Genomic DNA, 23,691 nt, shown 5'->3' on the forward strand with positions numbered 1-23,691 from the left:
CATGCATGTATCTTCTGAACCTCCAATCCTAGAGGGCAAACAAGCTGTTTAGCTTCATATGTTGTGGACGGTAATTCATTATTCTCGGGAAGCGTGTTCTTTATAATTTTCAATATCCCCTTAAGTGCCTTATCGGCACACCATTTTTTTCTTTCCATTGCAGCATTTCCAGTATGGTACCCAGTTTCTTATGCCCTTGCTTACAATATGGGTAAATAATTTTTTAAGATCATCTATCATGCGCTGCAACTTTTCTGATTATTTCTCAGTTTCGCAGTCTTTCTGTGCATCCCATAGCATGATAAGATCATCAATAAGGTCGTCTTCTGCAAACTCTTCTTCATCGGCCTTCTCTGGCTTGCTGGCTTTGGTCACTTCGAAAAAATAATGTAAGCCATCAACAAACTCCTTGGTCCGTCTATCCACGTTATACATCCAGTGCCAGTCCATCTGCATCGTATTACATGAAAAATGGACATAGATCTTCGTATTAGATAAAGAACTTGATCAATATTGATAATTTACACCAATCAACTGTCATAAAGATAAAAATAGTTCACATAAAAATTACACCAATCAACCTTTATATCATTTATTAGGTCAACAAAAAGAAATATGCTAGAATTCTGGAACAAGACAATAAAGATATATATATACACTAAAGATTACATATGCTCTACAGTGAATTTCACATAGTCACTAATCCTAAAATAACGGTACAACATAGCAGAATGTTCGCTCTTCAAGCCATCTCTGCACATAACTCAATTTTCTCCGAAGTCTATGGAGAGTCACCTCCTCTCCTCTAGTACCAGAAAATAATGGTACAATAGATGATTTTTGAGTTCACGTACTCGGAAAGGAATCTTGAAATAATTATCCAAACATCTTTTGGACCAAGTGCCGCATTTTTATAATAGAAATATGGTGGCACACAATAGCATTTTCATAATAGAAATATGGTGGCACACAATAGTAGCAAAAGACCTGTTCACTGAGTATCGTCCATTTTGGCAAGTCAAAATCAACCAAAAGCCGATGCGTCAAGGTCAGTGAACAAATTTCTGCCTGAATAGGCTATTGGGCCACCATACTTCTATTATGAGAATGTGGCTCCAAAAGGTGTTTGGAAAACTATTTTAAGATTTTTTTATGATATTCAACCCGAGTTTGTAGACTCGAAGTTCTTCTATTCTACCATTATTTTTGAATTCTTGACTTCGTGAAGTCCACTATGGAGCATCTGTAGTCTTTAGTGTATCTTTGTTGTCCTATTTCACAACTCTACCATTAAGTTGACCGGTGTAATTTTCATGTCACTCTAATTTAACATGCAAACTATCCCAAAAAAATTGTATCTATGACCAAATTCTATTTCTTACCCCTACAATTTATTTACCTCAATTTTATTGCAAGGAGTAAGTATTAAAAACATATTTACTCTATTTTTTCCCATACCTAATCTGATCAAGATATTTATCTAATACGAATCCTAATATTGATCAAGATATTTATCTAATACAAATCATATCCATCAAATTCTAGCTCAAAAATATGTATAAATAAAAAATCCTCTCCATCCTCCCTCATTCTAAAAAACTCATTTTTCTCTATCTCTAAAGAATAAAACAAAGCATAATAACAATAAATGAACGGAGAATGAAGTAGCTAACCTTTACAACACTTTGGATGAGTGAAATCCCACGAAAATAAGAAAAAAATCGGGCAGCACATCCCTAAGCTTGCTTGCTCGCCATGGAGAAGGAGCCCGAACTCTCGGTCTGATGAGTGGCTCGGGCTCGGGGAGGAAGAAGGGGATTTTTGTAGGGCGGGCGTTTAGTCCTAGTTGGAAAAACCAACCGGGACTAAAGGCCTCTTATTTAGTCCCAGTTGTTGTTACTAAATGCTCCACCAGATTCCCTGGTCCATCCTAACCGTTACAACCGGGACTAAAGGGGAGTCTTAATCCCAGTTAATATTATCAATCGGGACTAAAGCTCTTGTCGGATGTGATTGTCGGTGGTGCTCGTTTGATCCGGGACTAAAGATCCTTTAATCCCGAGTTCAAAAACAACCGAGACTGATCGAAAGTCCTTTTCTCTTCTCTGCTGATGCTTTGGTCTTAAGAAAGAACAGCAGTGCGTGGCGAGCCAGCGCGGCGCAAAGTTGCAATTTGCAAATATGCAGTGTTCGTGCGCAGTCAGGTAGGCACTCGTTCTAAGAACGCGGCGTCTGCTACTCCCGCGCGGGGGTTGTCACCATGTTTGACCTTGACCTCGGCGGCCGGGCCGGTGAAGGAAGTTTCTGAGACGAGCATAAACAAACGGTGGAGTAGGAGGAGCAGGTAGCAGCATATAACTTGAGTGCTTAGTGGCTAATTAAGTGTATTTTAAGAGTCTCCTTCGGCAAAGCGACGCGTACATGTCAGTTGCTCAACACAAACCAGCAAGAACATCAAAGAGATCGTATCGTATCGGTGTAGTAATAACGGACACATTTGACGTCACGTGGAGTCAATTATATTCTTACTATCGCAGTACGAATGAGGTGGATGTATATATGTAACCACGTGCTCAAAAAAAATATTCCCTACCACTGTTACCAGCCATTAAGAAATCCCTGACGGGCAACGTGTATCAGCATCGGTTTCCCCTGCCACCACCCTTCCCCACGCGACCACGTCCAGCCAGCCGGCCGACCTCGTCCAGCTTCTTCCTCCGTTTCCATCCGCGCCGCGGTCAGACCCCAACAACTGCTCAACACGCCCGTCCGTCACCGGGTCGTTTCAACACCGTACCGGCCCTCCCTCCCCCCCGCGTGCGTCATCGTCTTCCCCTCGCGGCGTCTTCCCGGTTCCCAATCCGTTCCTCTTTATAAGGCGGCCACCGTCACTGGGATGCTCACAGCTCCGCAACTGCAACCATCGCTTTCATTCGCCACAGCCGCATCGCAGCGCAGCCATGGCTCTTCTTCAAGCCGCATTCCTTCTCGTGCTTCTTCTCTCATCTTCGTCTTCGGCTGCCGGCTCCTCCGCCGCCGCCGCGGCGATGGACGCCCCCGCCGCGTCGTGCTCGGGCGCGAGCACCTTCTCGGCCGGCGGCACGTTCGAGGGGAACCTCCGCCGCCTCACGTCCCTCCTCGAGGCCAAGGCCCCCGCCGTCGGGTTCGAGATCGGCACAGTCGGTGAACGCGGAGACCGCGTGCACGGCCTCGCGCTCTGCCGCGGCGACGTGGCGCGGGCGGCGTGCGCCGAGTGCGTCCGCGCCGCGGCGTCGCACGCCCGCCGCGTGTGCGCGTCCAGGACGGACGCCGTCGTGTGGCTCGACGCCTGCACGCTCCGCTACTCGGCGAGGCTCTTCTTCGGCGAGGTCGACCGCGACCACCGCGCCTTCGCGCCCGACACAACCATCGCGCTCCGGGCCGCGGCGGAGAGGTCGGCCGAGCTCGACCGGGATGTCGCTGGCGTGCTGAGGCGGCTGACCAGGACGGCGTACCTCTCCCCGCTGCTGTTCGCCGCCGAGGAGGCCCGGACATCGGCATCGACGGCGGCGGGCGGCGGGCCGCGAAGGCTTCGCGCGATGGCGCAGTGCACCAAGGACCTCTCCGGCGGGGACTGCAAGGCCTGCCTGGAGGCCGCCATTGGGCAGCTGGTGGCGAGGGGGTGCTCGCCGGAGGGCGGCAGGGTGCTGGGCGGAAGCTGCAGCCTCAGATACGAGCTGTCCCCGGTCTTTGATTCCTAATAAGATAAGATAGCTACTGTTACTAACCAACCTGCATCGGTGGTTTGCACTTGTAAATTGTAAGGTGTCAGATCGTTGTGACGTTGTGCATAGTCAAGATTCCAAGGGAATCAAATACAAACAGAAGTGATATGTTCCTATCAGGTTCTCCATAACACTCTTCTCTTTTTTCAAAAAAAAAACACTATTTTTTTAGAGGGGTTCTCCATAACACTCTGGTCACAAATCATTGCAACTTTGATTTCTCATAGACGCATTAGAATTTATTTATATCTTCAATGGTTCGCATATCAACATTTCCCATAGTTGGTAATGCTGCTACGATGCATATAGTCACGACTAGACCTGAGCATTTTAAGCCCGGCCCAGCCTGATCCAAGTCCAATGGGTTTTGGCCTGCCCATGCTAGCTACCGGCCCGGGTGTGGTAAGGGAAAACCAAGTCCAAAAACATCAGGTTGGTCCGAACCCGTCCAAACAATTAATTTCATTTACTTTCCAACTAAAAAAGAGCACGCGGTTCGAGCCCGGCCCGAAAACTCGGCGTGACAACGCCCATGGTCTGTTCATGTGTGGTGGAATCATCCGACTTAAACCCGCTTAAGTGCACTTAATCATAGTCGGGACAACAATTATTCAAAATGCATTTAAAATAGTTTAAATCCAGTAGTCTGTCAAGTGTCCCTAGGACGCCTCGAATCATCCACGACTTGAATCTTAGCCATACATCAGGATCACTTCCACGAAGGAAAAGTATCAACAAACATTACATTTTTACATAAATACCGAGGGTACGAATTATTACAAACCATAGATTAAAACAAACTTAGAGTGCAAGTTAAACCATTCTAGGAGTTTCAAATTTAAACAAGTCTGGGAAGTAAAGTAATTAAACAACTAGGTTCAACATTAGGGTATTACGAGACCTGTAAAATACCCTAGTTCTTTGGGTCTTCCTCTTCGATAGACTGCTGCTGCATGTCTAAAAGCAACAACATAGGATCCCCTAAGTACGAAGGTACTCAGCAAGACTGACCCGTCTAACTAGTATAGATAAACTAAAAACAAAGTTTCAAGGAGTATGGTAGCTTTTTAGTGTATTGGCCGACTCAAAATTTTTGCCAAAAACTTACTACTTGTGGAACTTTAGTTTTATTATTTTAACCATGATTAGTTCTTGCCTAACCAGTCTAGGTGAATAAAACATTTTGTTCAATCAAGTGGAGCTAAACATCATACATAAATATTAATTCAAGGGAAAACATTATATTAAACTTGATTACTCTACGATGCTTAAGCGATGATCAAGTGCATTCATAATCGAGAATTGTAGCGATCCGGACCGATATACATCCTGCAGGAGATACCTAATCACCAACCATGCACAACTGCACGGGTTGTACATAACAACCTTTCAATTAGCCATACCCAAAGACCGGAAACATAATTACCCAAATCTAGGGACGCACCCCCACATGGGCCTCCACGTCTGGCCTGATCTCCGTGCGAGTTTTAGGGTACATCCCTACCTTTCTTCTGCATGCCTAGCACGGGTAAGAACATTTCCAATCAGAGAGCCAACTAACCTATCACTTGATCAACAGTTAAAACAATGAACGGGCCTTAACCAATTTAATCGAGTAGACGGAACTACAGAACTCAAGACTCCTTTCTTGATTCCATCCAAGCTTCCGTCCACTATTTTCAAAACAGCCCATTTCCTTTATATAAACATGTATGGACAATATTACCTTAGATTGCTGAGCACCAGAGGTACTCAAAAAGATAAGGATAGCATAACTACACTTTGCTAAGCATAGGACATTACTAATTATTTTGAACAGGTGGCAAAGATGTCCTATAAATAAGGTTGGATTATGTATAAGAGTAAGGTTTCAATCAACTCCTAGACTTAATGTACAAATAAGGAAATTAACCAATAATTTGGACACATGGATAGTAATTTATGAAATTAATAGGGGTAGATGCTCCGGGGCTTGCCTGGGATCACAAGAATGTTAGTTTCTCTGGAAAACCCTTCAATAAAAGGAGCAACTTCAACACTCTCCTCGAACTCCTGCCGATCTTCAGATAATTCCACGAAATCCACTTCAGCATCTTCAGGTTCTACGATATGATGCATGCTATAGTTAGAATATGCAAAACCTTTTGAAACACTGACTATACAACTTATCTTCATGATAAAGTTGCAAGCCAACACTAAACTACCCATAAAAGATTAACCCACAAATTATTTTCTTAACTAACCTAACTTAAGCCTTTTTCTTTTATTTAGAAAAGTATTAAAAAATAATTTCTAATCTGAGAGACCAAGTTGTGAAGTGCCTTGGTCTATTTGTGATGAGTGATTGACTAGATGATTTGAGGCTTTACCGGTTGAATCCATATCTCATATGTGCATGATTATGCTAACGGCTAACCGGATGTGTTGTGTTGAGTGCGTTGTGTTGTGCTGTTTGCGTAAACTATATGTTGTGTGTTGTGTCTCTTGGCTTGTGATGTGCAGGTGTAAGATGTGATGTTTGATCTTTTCGCCATCCTAGCTTTGATTGTGCTAAGGAGTGGCTTATAACCGGATATGGTGAAGTAATCCAATGATCTATTTCGTGCCATCTTGTCCCATCCCGGTTGGATTTACGATTCTCGCTTGAGTTCTTCGCGTTCTTGTTTTCTCCCGGTTTTCCCTTCTCACATTTTTGTTCGATCCATGATTTCTGAGGGGTCTTGACTCAATCCAATCATTTGGAAATGAACTAGGACGTGAGTGAAGCCTTTCTACCAAAGGAATTCATCTAACTCTTCACGAGTTCATAGATCGGGACGATTCAAGCTTTAGGGCTGAAAAACCGGCGTTCCTCACAAGATATTTAATTTCGTTTGATTGGCTGATCTTTTTGAGGAGATATTTTGGGAACATGTTTTTTATGTTGTTGGGAAGCTATAGTTAAAATTTTGTGATTTTTTAAGGTCGTTTGATTGAGTTTTGGATTTTTCTTCTCTCCTCACGAAGGCTAATTTCTGTGTTGTGTCGGAAATTCCGAAGGGAAAATTGCTGAAATGACAGAGAATTCCTGTCGGGAGATCCCCGGTACTTCCGATAGGTATCGGAACTTCCGATAGGGGGTCGGAACTTCCGACATGAGCATTTTGAGTCCTGTTTTGACTCAGATCTTTGAAGTTTGCTTTTCGGATCTTTGGAGTTTGCTTCCAGTTGTTTCTTGAGAGTCCCGCTGTGTTATCGGTCATCACCATAGACACTCAGCCACCCAGTTGGCTCGTGCATCTCTCGTCTTCCGCTCGCTTCGGTTTTGGGGTTTGAATTTGGGACAGAAGACTAAGATTTCAAAAGAAATATTTGAGGCTCCCATTCACCTCCCCTCCGGTCGCCTTTTCGGTCCTTCATAATCTCGAAACCTAATTCCTATGGATTAATAAGCATTTGTGAATAATAAAATATTATTCAAAAATTTTATACATTTTATAAAGGTTTAAGTATTTATTTAAATACTTTATTATACTAAATAAATACCTAATTTTTATTATCTTTTCCTAGGGTTTAAGAATTTTTAATGCATAAAGGAAAATAAAAAAACCTAACAAAATTGGTTTCACTATTTTTGGACATTTCTATAAATTATAAATAATTAAATATGAAAATTGGATTTAAAACTAATTTCTAAAACACCTAAACCATTTTCCCAGAAAGCCCCGTGGAACTCCTAGAGCTACACACCCCTGCCTTACTCAAAGGCACAGACACGCAGGCCCCCTGGTCAAGCACAACCATCCAGCCTTTGACCACGGGCGCGCGATGGGTAGGGGCGAAGGCTCGCCCGCGGCAAGGTCTCCGGCGACGAGGACTAGCTGGATGTGTTCCTTAGGGCAACGCGCACCCCTGGTGGTGTTCTTGTCCAAGATGGTGGCCGGTGCAGGGATCTACGGCAGCGGTGGCAGACACAGCCGCAGGTCAGCCGGCGTGGAGGACGACGACAACGGCATTGTGGTCAACGACTTGCTCTATAGCTTCTGCAGGATCAAGACAAGCGTCCAGGACCGAAAGCTCAAGCGGAGAGGGGCAACACCTAGGTGCTCACCGTGTGGGTGACTCACGGCAGCCGGTGGATAGGAAACATGGCGAAGGTGACCTCGTCGGTTTGGAGCTGCGGAAGTGAGGTGCGTCGAGCGTAGACAGGATGGTGATAGAGCTATGGACGAGAGTAATCGAAGGGAGAGGCGGCGGGGCTCAGGAAGTTGAGTGAGAGGTGGCACTCTGTTCTTGGATGGAAAAAAAAGAGAAGAGGACGATGGCGGTGGCTCACTATATAGAGACTGGAGAAGGCAGTAGAGGCACTAGCGGCTATGGTGGCGTGTGCGCGATACGTAGGGAGCTCCGGTGGTGAGGCAACAGCTGCGTGGCGGCCGAGCGAGGTAAGGCGGTGGCGCTCGATGGCAAGCATGTAGGCAAGCAACTGGCCAAGAGGCGGTAACATGGCAACATTTGGGTGGGAACACAACTTGTTCTTTGATGAAAATCGACCAAACCGATCACCAATTCACCCTGAGCCTTTAACCAAAATTGGAGTTGGTAGAAACAGATACGAGTTATAGATAGAACTTTTGTTCCAACGATCAAAGGATTTGGAGATAAAGATTTCTGAACTTTAGTGCAAAACAAGAGCTCTTACTGAACCTCTTGAACTTGTCCATCAGTTTAACGGTCCGAGTTGAAACAGTGCAAACTTCAATCTTTGAGCTCCAATTTAAATATTCAGCAAACTTCAATCTTTGAGCTCCAATTTAAGTATTCAAATCAACTTTTGTTTGTCCAACAACTGTTGAACCTTGTTAGCCTCATGCTATATTTTCCATTTTGCATGTTATAGTCCAACCTTTATGTAACACTCAAAATTCCATCATAAAAATAATGTAAGCAACATGTGGTCTAGCTCTTTCTTTTCTAAGGATTTAAATAAATTACTCTAAAATAAATTTTGGCCTTTAATAAATTAAAGAGCACTTGAAATAATTTTAGAGACAACAAGTGCTTGATAGAGTTTTATCTTTCGTTTTGGTTTGTTTGAGTGGTGTTTGCAAGTTCAAAAATAATAAAACCCTTTTTTTTCCTCTCCAATCTAACCAATCAGGCCCAATCTTTCTTCCCCTTTCTTTTGACCCAAAAATTTCAGCATGCCGGTTCCCTTCTTTCTCTCTTTTTCCTCCAGCCGGCCCACCTTCTCTTTTTCCTGTGCCGGCCCAATTTCACCCGCCGGCCCAGCTCCTTCTCCCCTCCCACCAACAGATGGGGCCTACTCATTAGGGGCATCCCCTTCCTCTGGCTGGGCATGCCAGGAGCCTGCACGGGTGAAACCCGACGCCACCGCCCCCCATCTCCCGGCGCCTCTCGGCCTCCCAAGCCCCTCCACGACCTCGCGTCGTCTCCTCTCCCCCACTCCCGGCCTCAAACTGCCGCCCCCTCCTTTCCTCTCCCTGAAAACAGCCACACAAAGATTCAAGGCCATTAATGGCCAGCTGGCTCTCGATCTCCCCCTGGCGCCCCTTTTGCTCCTCCTCGCGCCCTATAAAGCCCCCCCCCAAACCTCTCCACCGAAGCTCCCCTTTCCATTTCGCTGCTCACCCGCCACTCTCTCGCGCCTTCTTGCCGTCGCCGCCCAAGAGCTTCGCGCCGCCGGTTCCTGTTCGCCGGCCCGAGCCTCTATCTTCCTCCCCTTCGCCACCGCCGGTGAGGCTCCCTCCCTCTCCGCATATCTCTCTCCCTCGCTGGTCACCTCCCCGCCGCGCCAAGTGCCGGCAAGCCCGTTGCCGGTGTTGCGCCGCCCCGCCGTCCAAACAGGCCTGCACAAGGCTCTGCCTGCTCAAGAAAGAAGAAAGGGATAAGGCATTTCGCGTTCTAGCCCCTAGAGTTTCTTTTTATTTATGTTCTTATTCCTTATGTCTTGCCAATCTTGCAGAGAAGCCCATGTAGTTCTTATATACTTTCTTTTCTACCCCAAGTCATATACTTTTACATATTTAACCCTATACTTTTCTGTATTCGCAAGCACTGTTCTCTAAGTCTTGTGAAAATTCCTTGCTAGCCCCTGAAGTATATAATTAATTCTGTTTTAGCCCCTCAAACTTGTTTACTCCATATCTTCATCGTTTTAACTCCGATTTCAGCGATTCTTGCGCTCACGCGACTGTCTCTGCATGAACGTTAGTTTTAGGAGTTCGTTTTCAGTCTTTTGTCATGTTTGGTGTACTGTTTTATTTATTGGTTGTTTTTCTTGTGTGATCGTGTAGACGAAGTGCCGTTTGAGGAAGGTCAAGGTCAGGAGCAGCAGCCATTTGAAGACGAGTACCAGCAGTTTGCCAAGGAAGGCAAGTGGTTATCTCCCCCTGCACATTCTTTTTCGTCCCAATAATATCATGATTAATCACTTTATTAATTTGTTGTATATGCATAATTTGACAGGAATGCCTATTAAGGACTTACCTAGTTTTAATCCTGATCCTTGAACACCTGTTTAATAATGTTGGGTAGAATTGCTTAGTTGCTTAATTTTGGGATGGTAATAATAATTTTGAGAATATTAAATCATGACCTTTATTTATGATATACCTGTGTTAATACAAGATCACTTGATTTAATCAGAATATGGAGAACCACCCACGAAAATAATACAACCATAAGAACTATCATGGCTATGCTCTTGGCTAATTAATTAGAAACTCTAGTTTGAAGCAGTCTTACCGAAAGGGCAAGAGGGGCGGCTGTATATGGGATATAGCACCTGCTCTCTTGGGGAGTGGGCTTTGCTAGGACACTGTACCCACTAGGGGGTTGTTATATCCTGCTACCGATTCGGAAACCTTAGCGGACTACTTCTTACTAGGGAATCTTTGTAAAGGCCTCGTAGTGTCCCTATGCAATCACACCTCGGAAGTGTGGTATTGTGCCTGGCCCACACAACATGGTTGGGTTTAAAGTTCTTTTGAACTTTTATGCGACTTGTTGGTAAAGATGTGCAACCTTTGTAGAGTGTAAAACTGATATATCAGCCGTGCTTACGGTTAAGAGCGGCCTGGACCCTCACATGATAATTGAACTTAAAGATGAGAATAAATCGTGGTTCCTTTATCTTTGGGTTAATGTTAATGCTTTATGCCTAAGTGGGTTGGTATAAACTTACATCTAGTAAATAGGTGCTGTTAATAAAATTTGACCAACTAAATGCTAACCGCTTAAAGCCTTTGAGCCTCTCCTTGTGAGCCTTGCATGTTTCGTTGAGTACCAACCATAAGTGTACTCACCCTTGCCCAAACGCTGTTCAGAAGCTTGTGACAACGCGGAGTTCTTCGACGACTTCAAGGAGTTCTAGGCGGGCATTCACCAGTCAAGCCTATGGAGAAGCTTCGCTGTGTGTGTGCGTGTTAAGTTATCGGTGAACGATTAAAGACCTTCGTGTCTACCTTTTGGAGTGTAATAAGTTATCTACTGGTTTTATTTACATTTTTGAACACTGTCTTTGATGTATTCACTTATGAAGTCAACATATGTGTGAGAACGGATCCTGGCACACATATGCTATGCACTCGGTTTTGTCCAGAAACCGGGTGTCACACTTTATATGTATGAATCTTGAAGAATCTTGATTCAAAGTAGGTCATTCATTACTGATTCAGAGTTCAATGGCCTTTGCCATTCAGTTTCGACAGATAGCTCCAATGCAATGCAAACTTCAAACTTTGAGCCTTATTTAAAAGTTGAACCCTTTGAATTCTCAGGCCAACAACTTACTCAAATTGTTCACTGGATATTCAAATCCAATTGCTGTCCAAAAATATCCCAATCTCTCATATAAAATTCTTCAAAAATTGATCTCAAAGTTAGCCACTTATTTCTGTTTCAGACTTGGAAATTTTTCAGATTGTGAATAGTAATTCAAGTCAACAACTTTGACTATGCATTTGAGATGCCTATGACTTGAATTTTATCTCAAACTTGATTCTTTTGAATTCTAGACACCTTCGACTCTTGATTCCACATTTTTGTCAAATTTTTCCAAATTTGAATCTTGAATTTGAATTTTTGGTCAAAGTTAACTCAAATTTGAACTTGGCCCATAATACCTCTTTTTAATCCAAATTTCACCATTAGCATCTTAGTGACCATTCTTAGGCTTTTAATAACACTAGTGTTACATCGTGCGTGCAAATTTTCGGTCCGAAATGAACCGGTTTTTGTCGACCCGGCCCGAGCCCGGCCCGGCCCGCAAAATGCTTAGGTCTCGTCACGATTAGATCAAAGTTGTCGTACGTGTACGTACGCATGTCAAAGTCATATTTGCACCTGTTGTGTTCAAATAGTTAGGCATGTAAAACTGTATACCAATATATTCCACATGCACAAAAAGGTACATTGAAATATATTTGTTTTGCAAAATTTCCAAACAAAAACGTACTAAATGGCCATTCAATATGGGTGACCTTCAGGATATACTCCGTCCCGCAAAGAGTGTCCTTTTAGTTTTGTCCTAAGTCAAATCATCTTGATCAAGTTTATATAAAAATATATCAATGCTTTTGATGTCTAACAAGTTTCATCAGATTCGTTATGAAATATATTTTCATAGCATGCCTATTTAGTGTTATAAATATTGATATTTTTCATTGTAAATTTGATCAAATTTAAGATAGTTGACTTAGAACAAACTTAAACGGACACTCTTTGTGGGACGGAGGGCTAAGTCAAACTTAAATGGAAACTTTTGTGGAACGGAGGGAGTACGTAGCTAAAGTCTCTAGTTGGATCTGAAATTCCTCGTCTATAGATTGATATAATATGTGAGTTATTCATTCGGACACGTCAAACCATTGGTGAGTTTCGATCAACGATCAATTTGCTAGGACATTAATAGACCTTTCGTTCCTCTACGACTGATGCAACACTTATTCAAGTAGAGCATCTTCCACTTGAAAAAAAAAACCATCAGATAATCCCTTGTTATCAATAGAGCATTTTGTGACTTTTTCTAGCTTATGTCGGCAAATAGAGTTACACGTAACCAGTTCCCTATGTATTCCATAACCACGACATACGTTACAAGTTGTTTGGCAAGTTCTTCGGGAGGCATGATGTAAAGTCCAACAAACTCAGCATTCACCCAACTGGTGCCATCTTCATGATCCAATCTGTGCCTCTTCAGGATCTTTTATTTTATCACGCCTTTTCAGGATCTGGCAGGGAAGATGGAGACCCTGTTGAGAAGGATCAGATGCTGATAGGAGAAATCATTTAAATTTGATTCTGGGTGGCCACCATTTCCAAAGAGACGTGCCAAATCAATAGATGTACAGTAAGAAACTATGGACAATTATGCACCTTCTAGCACAGCTTGTGGTTACACAGAATCCGCTTTCAGGAAAAGCTTGTGAAAAAACAGATTCTGCTTATTCAGTTCATTCTTGGATTGTGCTTATTCATAAGCTGCTGCATAATCCTGCCGCTTAGCATAGCCTCTGCTTAATCTGATAAGCCAAACAAGGCCTAGGTTATCAGTGATCACCCTTTTAAGCATTATTCAATGGATTCTCCCTCCTTGTCATCTTAGAACTTGCCTACCAATTTATCCCACTGTTCCCTTGTTTGGGAATTTGGGTAACAATCAAGCAGCTTTGTTTGATGATTGTGACAGGACCTACACTATATACATGAAATTCTTTGCTCCCTGGAAAATTAAAAACCCAGCATCACATTTTTATATGCGACATCATAACGAAAAAGATATATGCATTATGTGTGCGAAAAAGGTCATGAAAAATATATAGCATGTAGGTTCAAGACAGGAAACCCCTGTTGTAATTAAACTTCCAATACTTAAGCCAAGATGGCGCAGAGATCAAGCGGCAAGGCTGTAGTCAAACTGAACCCTGAGGTGAAGCTAGCAAATTGCGACTGAGAAGATCTGAGACAAGCTGAAAGAAAATCAATTTACCACTAAATCAAGGTGACTGAGAAGATATGGGGCCAAACATACATCTGACAGCAAACCGATTTACCACTAAATCAAGGTGACCCCCTATTTTGAAATTTGAAATTTCCATGGTCAGGACAAAATAGCTTAAACCACAGTTGTTGTAAAAGAACATACCTAATAGGTAACATATAACTATTATAACTGCAGGAAACTGATGTGCCAGTACTGGTAGAAAAGGAAATCGATCCCAATTATTGTTGTTCCATCAACAGTAAAGAATTTGTGCTTTACTTGTTAATAACAGAAAGATGGAGGTTCCTAGTTGTGTTTTCAGTTGAGCACTTCCACAGCAAGAATAGTTCAACGGTTAATTAAAAAAAATCAGAATTGATACACATAGAAGCAAAAAGCAGTGCAAACTGATACACATAAAGTAATCAAAGAAGTGTGAATAATAGCGTGTTTATTTATGAAACAATGACTGAGTGGTGCACTCACTCCATGCATTAACAATTTCAATCCATGTATGTAAATGAATATAGAAGTACAAGTTGACTTAAATAGTTTATGACAAACTGGTAGCAATAATGATGTGCAAAGCTAATTCAATCACATGTGGAACTTATGTGCCACCATATTTCAAAATATGTGTGCTCTATCTTGAAAAAAAAATGCAATGATACTTATAGATTTCATCTGCATATATGTACCCTAGCACTAGCTAAAATTTCTAAAGTTCTTCGTTTTGCGTTGTCCACTAGTACCCTACATGTATATCAGTTTTTTTCAAACCCACAAACAGAATCATCGATGGTGATGCTTAATTTAAGAGCCAAACTGTTTACTTGTATAAAGATCTGCTTGGGCTAAGGCACAGCTTAAGAGGGACAGAAATATGAACATGAACAGACAAATTCCCCTTACAGTAGGGGCACTGTTAGCCAAGGAAGGAGGCAGTCTGAACTTTGTTCACCCAGAGCTTGGCAAAGGCAATTATGAATTTTGGATGTGATAATAATTAGATGCTTGGCATCTTAACCAATTCTGTATGATACAATTTGCCATATCTTATATATGCCTTCTGGATGTAAGCTGCTTAAAAATTGCTAAGCTTTGGCAGAGAATTCACATGAAAATTGCTAAGACAAGGCTGAGACTGTAGAATCAGCTTGGGAGATTAATTCTATCAAGTAGGCTGCACGTAAAATCATTCTTTTCAAGCTCTATTTTGTCCGCCTTGATGACAGCATCTAGTTTAAGGGGCACAAAGCTCCGACCAGGACCATAGAAATGAGGAAAGTAGTTATTATCATCATCACTTGCCTCATAAATTAACCCATCTGCAAGCTAAGATAAACAAGACAAAAAAAGGGAGAATATGAATGTGAAATTCATTACATAATACATAATAAGTTTTATCTAAAGACATTATTGAAAACTTACAGCAAATTATAAAAAAGCCAACATTACATTAGAAGATATCAACATCACTTTTCGATAGTTTACACATGTAGAAACTATTAACTAATGTGTTGGTGCCGTGTGTACCCAACCTCACATAAAAGAAGTATAAACATGAGCAATGAATCATTTTAGATCTAACTTTCAAAAGGGGTACTAAAATTTTGCAGATAATAGAATAGTTGGGGAGTAACAAACTAACATGAGATAGGATTTAAATATAATTACCTTGGAAGTGTCAATTTGTAGTAGGTATAGATCATTCCTTCCAAGAAAAAAGTTCTTTAAAGTCATCTTCACCTTCACCAGGTCCAAGGATTAAACAATCTTCAGTTCTCGAGAAAAGGTATACAGGAGCGACAAAATGAAAAATGAATGGCATTCATATGGAAACCACATGTATGTTGGATCAAAAGATAAGTTCTCCAATTTTTATTAGATATAAGATATGATTGAAATAATTACTAAAAATAGAAATGACACTGATTTGAGTGGAGTAGAAATATTGGAATTCACACATCTTGTAGGACCTGAATACTAGCATTTTAAACTTGTTGGCAATACATACAAAAGTTAACAATGTACAATATCCTTACTGAAGGAGTAAATATATTCACACACTTAAAAATCATTCCAAATTCCAAAATATGTGTAGATTTCAGATAATATCTAGAGATTATCTTTTTACCCCTTTTTGACAATAGAGAGAATACTGTGCATATATCAGCAGAGCATTTAAGAGAATAAAACCATAGATTTTAACAGTTCTGATAAATTATCATTTAATGTTAATTGTTCTTTTGAATAGTAACAAACATGCATCTCGTTCTTACAAAGAACTTACTGCAAATGGGAAAAAAAACATATCAAAGGGTAAACAAATGCATGCTGAATTAGCAGACATATTTATTTGCATGATTGCATCATACCATACACAAGAAATGTCTTATTGCAACTCCAGGCTCCACCAGGCTTACAAGCAATATATAATTTCCTCAACTGCTAGTAACATCTTACGGCCAGTAGTTACAATCATCCTAAACAAGTTGAAAGATTCGCTCTCCAGTACCATCTACAATGGAAAATTCGGTAAAGAGAAGGCAACAAGCCCTAAGCCTCTACCCAGCCCCAGCGTACTTCCACCAAGAAGTCCATCAGAACGAACGATCATGAAATGGATAGAATTCTGAAACAGCATAACGCATCAATGTGTGAAGTTAACGAATGGCATCTCCAGACAACATTGAGTTGCTCCAAGTCATAGATTTGAGAACTGGATGACCAATCCCAGATTACATACTACACCTCATCAAGAAACAAAATATCAACCCAGATATGCGCAAGCGAGTGGATAGCTCTTCACAGATTTAGTGAAATTAGGGAGCGCGTAGGCTGGAAGAAATCAAACGGTGTCAAGGTTGGGGATACCTGGTTTAGGTCGCTAAGATGGATGCAGCCAGTGGAGCGGTCGAGGTCGCCGCCGAGGGTGGCCCCCGCGCCTTGAAGCTCCGCCCACTCGTCGGCCGTGCTGATCCGGTACACGAACGCCGGCGGTGCCGGGCCTGCTTGATTTGCCATTGCGGCTGGAGGCTGCTCACCAGGAATGCGCAGGAGTCAGGATCTATCCTCTTGTTTTTGTTTTTTTTTTTTTTGGAGACGGGCCAGACCAATCTCAACCGTGCTGTTTGTCTCGTTATTATCTACCCCGTCCATTTTTTTGGGGTACTTCTGCATAGGCAACACTTTGATCTGATAAATACTTGAATTTAAATTGGATTATGTAAATTCGCAATCTCTCTCTCTATTTTGATAGTGCAAAATGGATATACTAAACCATTAGCGGAGCTGGCTAGGAATTTTAGGTGGGGCAGATTTACGCCACAAACATAAATGATCCTAAAACGCCTAATTTGTTAAGCGGCACAAGGTAGCTAGTAGGCGTCACACAAGCAGAAGCATTGAATCCATAATTCCAATATCTAGTGACTACTATATACTCCAATATCTAGTATGTTGCAGTATAAGTATGTAATTACAAGCTATCAGCATTAGCCTACGGCAGATCAGGATAGCGAGAAAACGTTTAAACATAGTAGAGGCTAGAACTACTCGCAAAAATCAACTAGAAGTCTAGAATCAATGGCTTACTATAGATCTGATAAAAGGAGGCGGGTACGGCGTGACTTGTGAGACACCTAGAGGTTGCTTAAACTCCCTTTGGTTGGGCTTTTGGGGGCTGCTTTTGCTTCCAAAAACCCAAAACCAACCAAAGTGATAGAGGCAGCCTGCCTTTGTCCAAAAGCAGCTTTTTTCGTAGTAGGAATGTGAAAGCCGGTTCGGACCTGCTTTCACCGGCTGCGGGAGGAGAAACTTCAGTCTATTTACCCACCTACCACTCCTAAGAAGAGGATACCGGTTCAATTCACATGTCCCGACGAAAAAGAAGCTCGCGAGGTCGCTCCGCCGCTACTTGCGAGGTCGATCCGCCGCCACCGTGGTCTCCGCTCGCGAGCTCCCCCGCCGCGAGCTGCCTCCGCCACCGCCGTGGTCTCCTCTGCCACCGTGGGCGCAAGCGCGAGCGACCTCCGCTGCCGCGAGCTCCTTCTACCACTGCACGTGCTCCTCCGCAGCCGCCGTGGGCGCGGGCGCAGGCGACCTCCGCAGCCGCGAGCTCCTCTACCGCCGCACGGGCTCCTCCGAACAAGCCTCCTCCGCCGCCGTGGGCGCGGGTGGCCTATGCCGCTGCAAGCCCCACATGGATCTGTCCAGACGAGGAGGCGTCGCGCCCAGACCAGTGAGGCTCCCGCCGCCGCTACTCCTTGGCCAATGAGAGGAATAAGAAGGGGCTGACAAGCGGGGTCAGCTCGTCAGTGAGAGAGGGAGAGAGTTGAGTGGGGAGGGCTGTGGATGACACGTGGGGTCCGCTTAGTAGTTTTCTCAAAAGCCACAGCTGCTCAACTAAACCGCTTTCGGCTTTCTCACAGTCCAGACTTCATAGCAGCTTTTCTAAAATCCACGACCCACAGCTACTTTTCCAAAAATCACAACTCAACCAAACACACCCTTAGTATGGTTGGTCTACTGTCTTTATGGCCTGGATGAACGAGGATACCGCAGCACAGGGTAGCCGCAACAGGCCTAGGCAGCGCCGCGGTGGTAGACGGCAGCCAGTTCGGGCGAGCAACAAGCCAACAATGAAGGAACCCAAAGGGCCTCACGTCGAGACGGCGCAACGAGTAGCTGAGCAGGCGTTCTGCTACAAGTTCAGCGCCCTCCGAAACTATGCATGACGCTGGCCCAGTAGGCCCTATCCAATTAGGTCGTCGACTACTCCCAACCCCCGGCCCAATACGGGATTTCCTTCCTCCTCGAAGCCGTCCCGACGATGATCTGCACCTCCAATCGACACTCTGGCCGCTGGGATACCGTGGGAGGCAGGGAGGGAGTGTTTGCTCTGACCTCCGGCTGTAGCAGGGGCAGCTGCCTCACCCTGCTGTACGAGGAGCTCTACCTATGAATTAAACTGGATGCCTCTCGCCACCCAGGTTGGCACGACAAAACCATATTATCACGTCATATATATTGGTGTGACTAGATAAAATATTTATCTTGAAGTGATAAATATTTGCATCTCATAATCCTTCGGTCGCACCGGTTCGCATGGCGCCACATGCATCGGCATGAGAAGCTTGCCATGCTTGCAACTCCAACGATAGAAGCTTTGACGGATTTTTCCCCTCAATCTACTGGAAGATAAAAAAAAATGACAGATTTCTGGTACAGTATCACTTCAAGACAAATAGTGTAATAAAAAGATTTGTTCTAAACTGATACCGTACCAGAAATCTATCCCTTTTATCTATCTTAAAGTGATATTGTACCAGAAATATGTCCCTTTTTTACTTTTCCAATGGATTGAGGGGAAGCCACATCAAAGCTCCTATCGTGTGTGTGTGTGTGGGGGGGGGGGGGGGGGGGGGGGGGGGGGGGGGGGTTCACGACATGTTAGAGGCAGTTTCTTGTTTGTGTCCACGATGAAACATGTATGTTATCACATTCCATCAAAGGTACAGTTGACATGAATCCAAATGTTCACAATCATAGAACCTAAGACACTCCTAAATAAATATGTATAATTAAACGGAAGCCTTTTAAAGCCGTGAAACACCAGCATATAGGCAACGCAAAACAAAGACACCCCATTAGCTAATTAACGAAGGCACATTTCTTCCTGATCTCCCCCTGGCTGCCGGTGAGCACGCCCACCCTGCCCATGTTCACCATGGACACCCCAAAGTCCCTCAAGAACGTCGTCTCCGGCGAGTCCCTGTACCGGTACACGAGCCCCTTGGTGACGTCGTTCCGCAGCAGGGCCTCGTCGGAGTGGAAGAGGCCCCTCCGCTTGGTCACGAGGCCGTAGTACGCCGTGTCGAACGTCTCCGAGCTCCCCGGCACCATCTCCAGCTCCGTCGTCTTGTCCTTGGGCCTCCAGCACCGCCGCCTGAGCCTGTCGGCGTACGCCCTGTCCAGGGTCGGGTCGCTGTCCCGGTTCTCGGTGAAGTTGCGCAGCCGCTTGGCGATCGACGGGCAGTGCGACTTGCCGATCGCGTGGGCACCTGAATGGCAGCATATGCATGTAGTGTGTTAGTGCTGAAATATTCGATCACAAGGAAATGTCTGAAGTAGGAAAGTGAAATTGAGATAACTGGGTTCCTTTCGCGGGCATATCCTATTTGAAAATTTTGATGTTCCTTAACTTTGTGATTTTTTGTAATCTCCTTGTGATTGTTTCTTGAATTGTGCAAATTGCTAGCCCTTTTGAATAAGGTCGTAGTCCTACGTACCACGTGCCACGACCCAATATCAATTCTCAAATACAAGGAGCGAGTCACATCATCATAAACTTGGACACTTGGTCCACTGGACCACTAGGGGTCAAACTGAATTGAAACCTGCTACATTGGCTTTCTATCACTTCAAAACTTATTATGAGTAGTAATATATTGTGAGATCATCACTGACTCTTGAATGGTGTGCCCTTCACTTTTGACAAAAATCCTAAAATTACTACATTCAGAGGAAATAAAAACAAAATCTAGTTACCATAGCAAATATAGACAAACTGAACATCATCAAGGCAAGGATGGGGCTTTACACGCTTCTATCTCAGCCAGAGACTTTAGAAAGGCCAATAGTAGTTAAGGGCAACATCAGGTTAAGCATAAATTAAGACAACATAACGGCTGTCTCGAGAACGAAGGATGAATAGTAAGCGCTGTTACTACATGGGAAAAAAATCACCTTTTTTGCCTTGATACAAAATTTTGGTCACTAATATTTGTAAAAAAATAATAATAACTTAGATCAATCTCTGTTGATTTGAAGTTTATCTAGTCAAGCTGATTTTTTTGTTAAACGTAAGGAATGTTTCCTTCACATTCAGTAAAGCAATAGTGCAACTCATGTGCATGTCCTTATACAAATCCAGTAGCAAAAAAGAATTACCTTCACTTAACAAAAACAGACAGCTTCAAAGTACCATTTCTTGGCAAGGCATAGATTAATACCTGATAGAACAGTCAGATCCTTGAGGCTGAGGTTCTTGGATGCAAACCTCTTGATAAGCTTCCGGATTCCATCGAATGAGTCGGGCAAGTTCTTGACGGCCTCCTTGGCGCTGGAGACGCTGCCGTCCCGCCTGCCGGTCTCCACCTCGTACAGGTTGCCGTCCTTGCTCCACTCCCCCTTGGCCACCACCTTCGTAGCCTGCTCCATTGAACGTAACAGCAATCAGACTCGATACGGCCATTGCTAATTTTCAGAGCAAGGAATGAATCAGGCAGCCATGGATGGAAACTGAAGAGGTAAGCTGTTGTAGGCAATCACCAGCGAGACGGCGTCCCTGGCGGCGATGGCGAGGATGTCGGCGCAGGAGACGGTGCCGGGGCACCTCTTCTCCAGCGCCTCCTTGATGTCGTCGATGACGTCGAAGGCGTCCAGCGTGTGGTTGGGCTTGGCGTCCTTCTCCGCCGTGTTCCCCTTGGTGGAGTTGATGAGCACCGACCCCTCGCAGCCCTGCATCCAGTGGGGAGAAGAAATTAGCATCTGGCTTCAGAGAGTGGGTTTCAACTTCGAAGTCCAAACATGAAACATCGTCCATGGCGAATGTATGTTCTGTGAGGTCGAAACAGATTAAAAGAACATCGAAAAGACAATTTTTGGGACATTCGCGTGGGGAGTCTTTTCGTTCTCTTTTGCGGATAAAGTTTCAGTCTCACTTTGTGAGCTACTGACTGATGAATCTATGATGAACCGGCATGGGATGCCATTGCATCCCAAAAAGAGACGAATCAAAGAAAGGGACAGGCATTTTTGAAAGAATCTACAGTGCTAGCTAGTAAGTACTTCGTATCCAGCATCCTCTCTTCCTTTCTTCACCAACTAACAAGCAAAGACATGGTCAGGAACTCAGGATACAAGACAAGGAGACCATTCGGCGTACCCTGACGAAGCAGTCGTGGAAGTGGAGCCTCAGCAGCGGCGCGTTCGCCGTCGGGTCCTTGTGGACGGCCTTGGCGACAATCTCCCGGACGATCGCCTCGGCGTCCGGGCACGAATCCTTGTAGAACCCAACCCTGAGCTTGCCGTCGCCATAGCCGCCGTAGCCATGGACCGAAGCAACCAGAGCCAGGAGCAGAGGAAGCACGAGCACTGGAGGAAGAGGAAGCACTCGCACTGCCATGGTAGTGCAGTAGCAGAAGTGCAGCCTGTCCCCAACACTTGGTGAAAAGAAAAAAAATAAGCTATCGGTTGCTTAGCTTTGGCTGGCTCGAGCCTCGCGCTGCGCACATGAGCAGGCGGCGGTGCGTGATCGGCCGGCCGGCCGGTGTCCGTGGGATATATAGAAAGCGCGGGGTGGGGACTGGACTGGGGAGTGTGGATGCCATCGGTCGGCGAGATCTCGGGCAGCGCTGCGAGCGTCGTTTTTCCCGGCTGTCATGGGCATGATGCCATGTGATTGGCCATGGATTTCCGGGTTCTTAGGGGTGTGCTGTGTGCTCTAATGCACAGGCCATGTAAAGATGCCATCAGGTAACTTAACTTGCTCAGGTTGGTTTGGTTAAAATTTACTCGTGGCTCAAGATGATGTGAATGGGTTTAGTACAATGTACTCCATGGTCTTTTACCACTGTACAGTGTCTAATGGTATAGTTTTTTTTTAAAAAAAACACTGCAAACCTTATGAGCCGACACCTATTTTAGACCCAAGGGGTGTGTGATTTTGTGAGCTCAAAGATGTGATGCAGTCACCAGTCAGATCAGTGAGCATGAGATGGATGGTGGCATCATTGAACACGAAGTTTTACAGGTGCCATTTACCAATGATTCACTTGGGAATGGTTGGGAGATGTTCCTGACAAAGGAGTGGTTGAACAGATCAGCCCAGTCAGAGCAGTGCTTAGAATTATAACGGGATCGGGTGTCAAGGGGCCCAAGTGCGGCTCACGTGGTCGGATCGGATAGGGATTTGCTGGAGCCCTATTATTGGGGATCTGATTGCTCTTGCGAGATCTTATCTTGTGCAGTTTGTTTAGGGGGCACGTCTGACCGAGTTCTTACTGATGTTTTTGATGAAAACAGCAAAGAGTTTACAAATTACAGGAGAAACTCAAACAAAGAAGATCATGAAAGTTATGAATGGGTCCCCAGCCATTGTCTCATTAGAGTTGTGTATCTTCCCTTTGCTTCGTAGAATAACTGCAACAAACTCTTTCTTGATGTTCATGTTCGGATGAGGAGAAGCGGTTCATAGTCTGTTTGCCCAGCAAAGTTTAAAATGCTTTTCCTTCTCAGCCCAGTAGGCCAGTAGAACAAATTAATAAGTTGCATTGCCCAGTGGATGTTCACAATATTTTTTATATTGTGTTTGACTTTCTCTCTCCGGTATGAACAGCATCATCATTGATAGGGCTATGTCGGTCATCGGATCCCTTTGTTACTAATCAGCTTTCTAGAAGACAAGAAGGAGGTAGATGTGGCTGAGCTTTTACTGTCACAATGACAATGCACAGTATGGACAGCAAGTCCCTCTTCCATTCAGAGGTTAAGAATATTGTCTAGCTTCTGGCTTTATGGAGATGCAGAGTGAAATCAAATGAATATAGAACAGAGCACACCTTTTATGGAGACACGTGCCATTTGACATTTGTGATAATCATAATATTTTTGTGTGTGTATAAGGGGCATTCTAAAGGAAGCAATCAAGGTCTAGCTTGTATTGATTCAGGAATAAGATTTTTTTTTGGGGGGCGGGTATTCGGGGATAAGTTTGTATACAGGATTTGACAATAAGCAAAGACAAAACTTTTGTGGATCTTCTATGAACAATAATCAGAGAGAAGCCATAAAAGTAGGAGCAAACAAAGAGTGGAGTATGCTGGCTATGGCCTCGTTCAGTTCTCTCGGAACCGCTCCGAACGAGATCTATTCCGC

At 44.1% G+C, this 23,691-nt stretch overlaps 3 protein-coding genes across 3 annotated transcripts; 1 reads left to right on the plus strand and 2 right to left on the minus strand.

Moving 5' to 3' along the window:
- The first annotated feature begins 2,850 nt into the window (after positions 1-2,850).
- LOC117840133 (antimicrobial ginkbilobin-2-like protein) lies at positions 2,851-3,880 on the plus strand. Its single transcript, XM_034720591.2, has one exon. It carries the CDS (start codon positions 2,961-2,963, stop codon positions 3,738-3,740), a length of 780 nt encoding a protein of 259 aa, XP_034576482.1. The 5' UTR covers positions 2,851-2,960; the 3' UTR covers positions 3,741-3,880.
- A 10,837-nt stretch (positions 3,881-14,717) lies between these two features.
- Positions 14,718-16,861, minus strand: LOC117840783 (uncharacterized). The gene is made up of 3 exons (XM_034721316.2): positions 16,627-16,861; positions 15,427-15,498; positions 14,718-15,084 (listed from the first exon to the last, which is right to left on the minus strand). The coding sequence occupies exons 1-3, from the start codon at positions 16,774-16,776 to the stop codon at positions 14,902-14,904; spliced, it is 405 nt and encodes a 134-aa protein (XP_034577207.1). The 5' UTR covers positions 16,777-16,861; the 3' UTR covers positions 14,718-14,901.
- Positions 16,862-19,233: 2,372 nt separating this feature from the next.
- LOC117835886 (peroxidase 56) lies at positions 19,234-22,083 on the minus strand. Its single transcript, XM_034715208.2, has 4 exons — positions 21,701-22,083; positions 21,085-21,273; positions 20,766-20,964; positions 19,234-19,814 (listed from the first exon to the last, which is right to left on the minus strand). Exons 1-4 carry the CDS (start codon positions 21,938-21,940, stop codon positions 19,405-19,407), a joined length of 1,038 nt encoding a protein of 345 aa, XP_034571099.1. The 5' UTR covers positions 21,941-22,083; the 3' UTR covers positions 19,234-19,404.
- Between the last annotated feature and the right edge of the window lie 1,608 nt (positions 22,084-23,691).

Source organism: Setaria viridis, chromosome 9 (genome assembly GCF_005286985.2).
Source record: "Setaria viridis chromosome 9, Setaria_viridis_v4.0, whole genome shotgun sequence".
NCBI classification, from domain to species: Eukaryota; Viridiplantae; Streptophyta; class Magnoliopsida; order Poales; family Poaceae; genus Setaria; species Setaria viridis.

What these genes read in the sequence shown, in the direction of transcription:
- LOC117840133 (XM_034720591.2), top strand. Translation starts at nt 2,961, where the DNA reads ATGGCTCTTCTTCAAGCCGCATTCCTTCTCGTGCTTCTTCTCTCATCT.
- LOC117840783 (XM_034721316.2), bottom strand. Translation starts at nt 16,776, where the DNA reads ATGGCAAATCAAGCAGGCCCGGCACCGCCGGCGTTCGTGTACCGGATC. An exon ending in ATCTTAGCGACCTAAACCAG is followed by an intron (nt 15,499 to 16,626) that starts GTATCCCCAACC and finishes GACCTGGTGAAG; the next exon opens with GTGAAGATGACTTTAAAGAA. An exon ending in TACAAATTGACACTTCCAAG is followed by an intron (nt 15,085 to 15,426) that starts GTAATTATATTT and finishes TGTTTATCTTAG; the next exon opens with CTTGCAGATGGGTTAATTTA.
- LOC117835886 (XM_034715208.2), bottom strand. Translation starts at nt 21,940, where the DNA reads ATGGCAGTGCGAGTGCTTCCTCTTCCTCCAGTGCTCGTGCTTCCTCTG. An exon ending in CCAGGGACGCCGTCTCGCTG is followed by an intron (nt 20,965 to 21,084) that starts GTGATTGCCTAC and finishes TCAATGGAGCAG; the next exon opens with GCTACGAAGGTGGTGGCCAA. An exon ending in GGATCTGACTGTTCTATCAG is followed by an intron (nt 19,815 to 20,765) that starts GTATTAATCTAT and finishes GCTGCCATTCAG; the next exon opens with GTGCCCACGCGATCGGCAAG.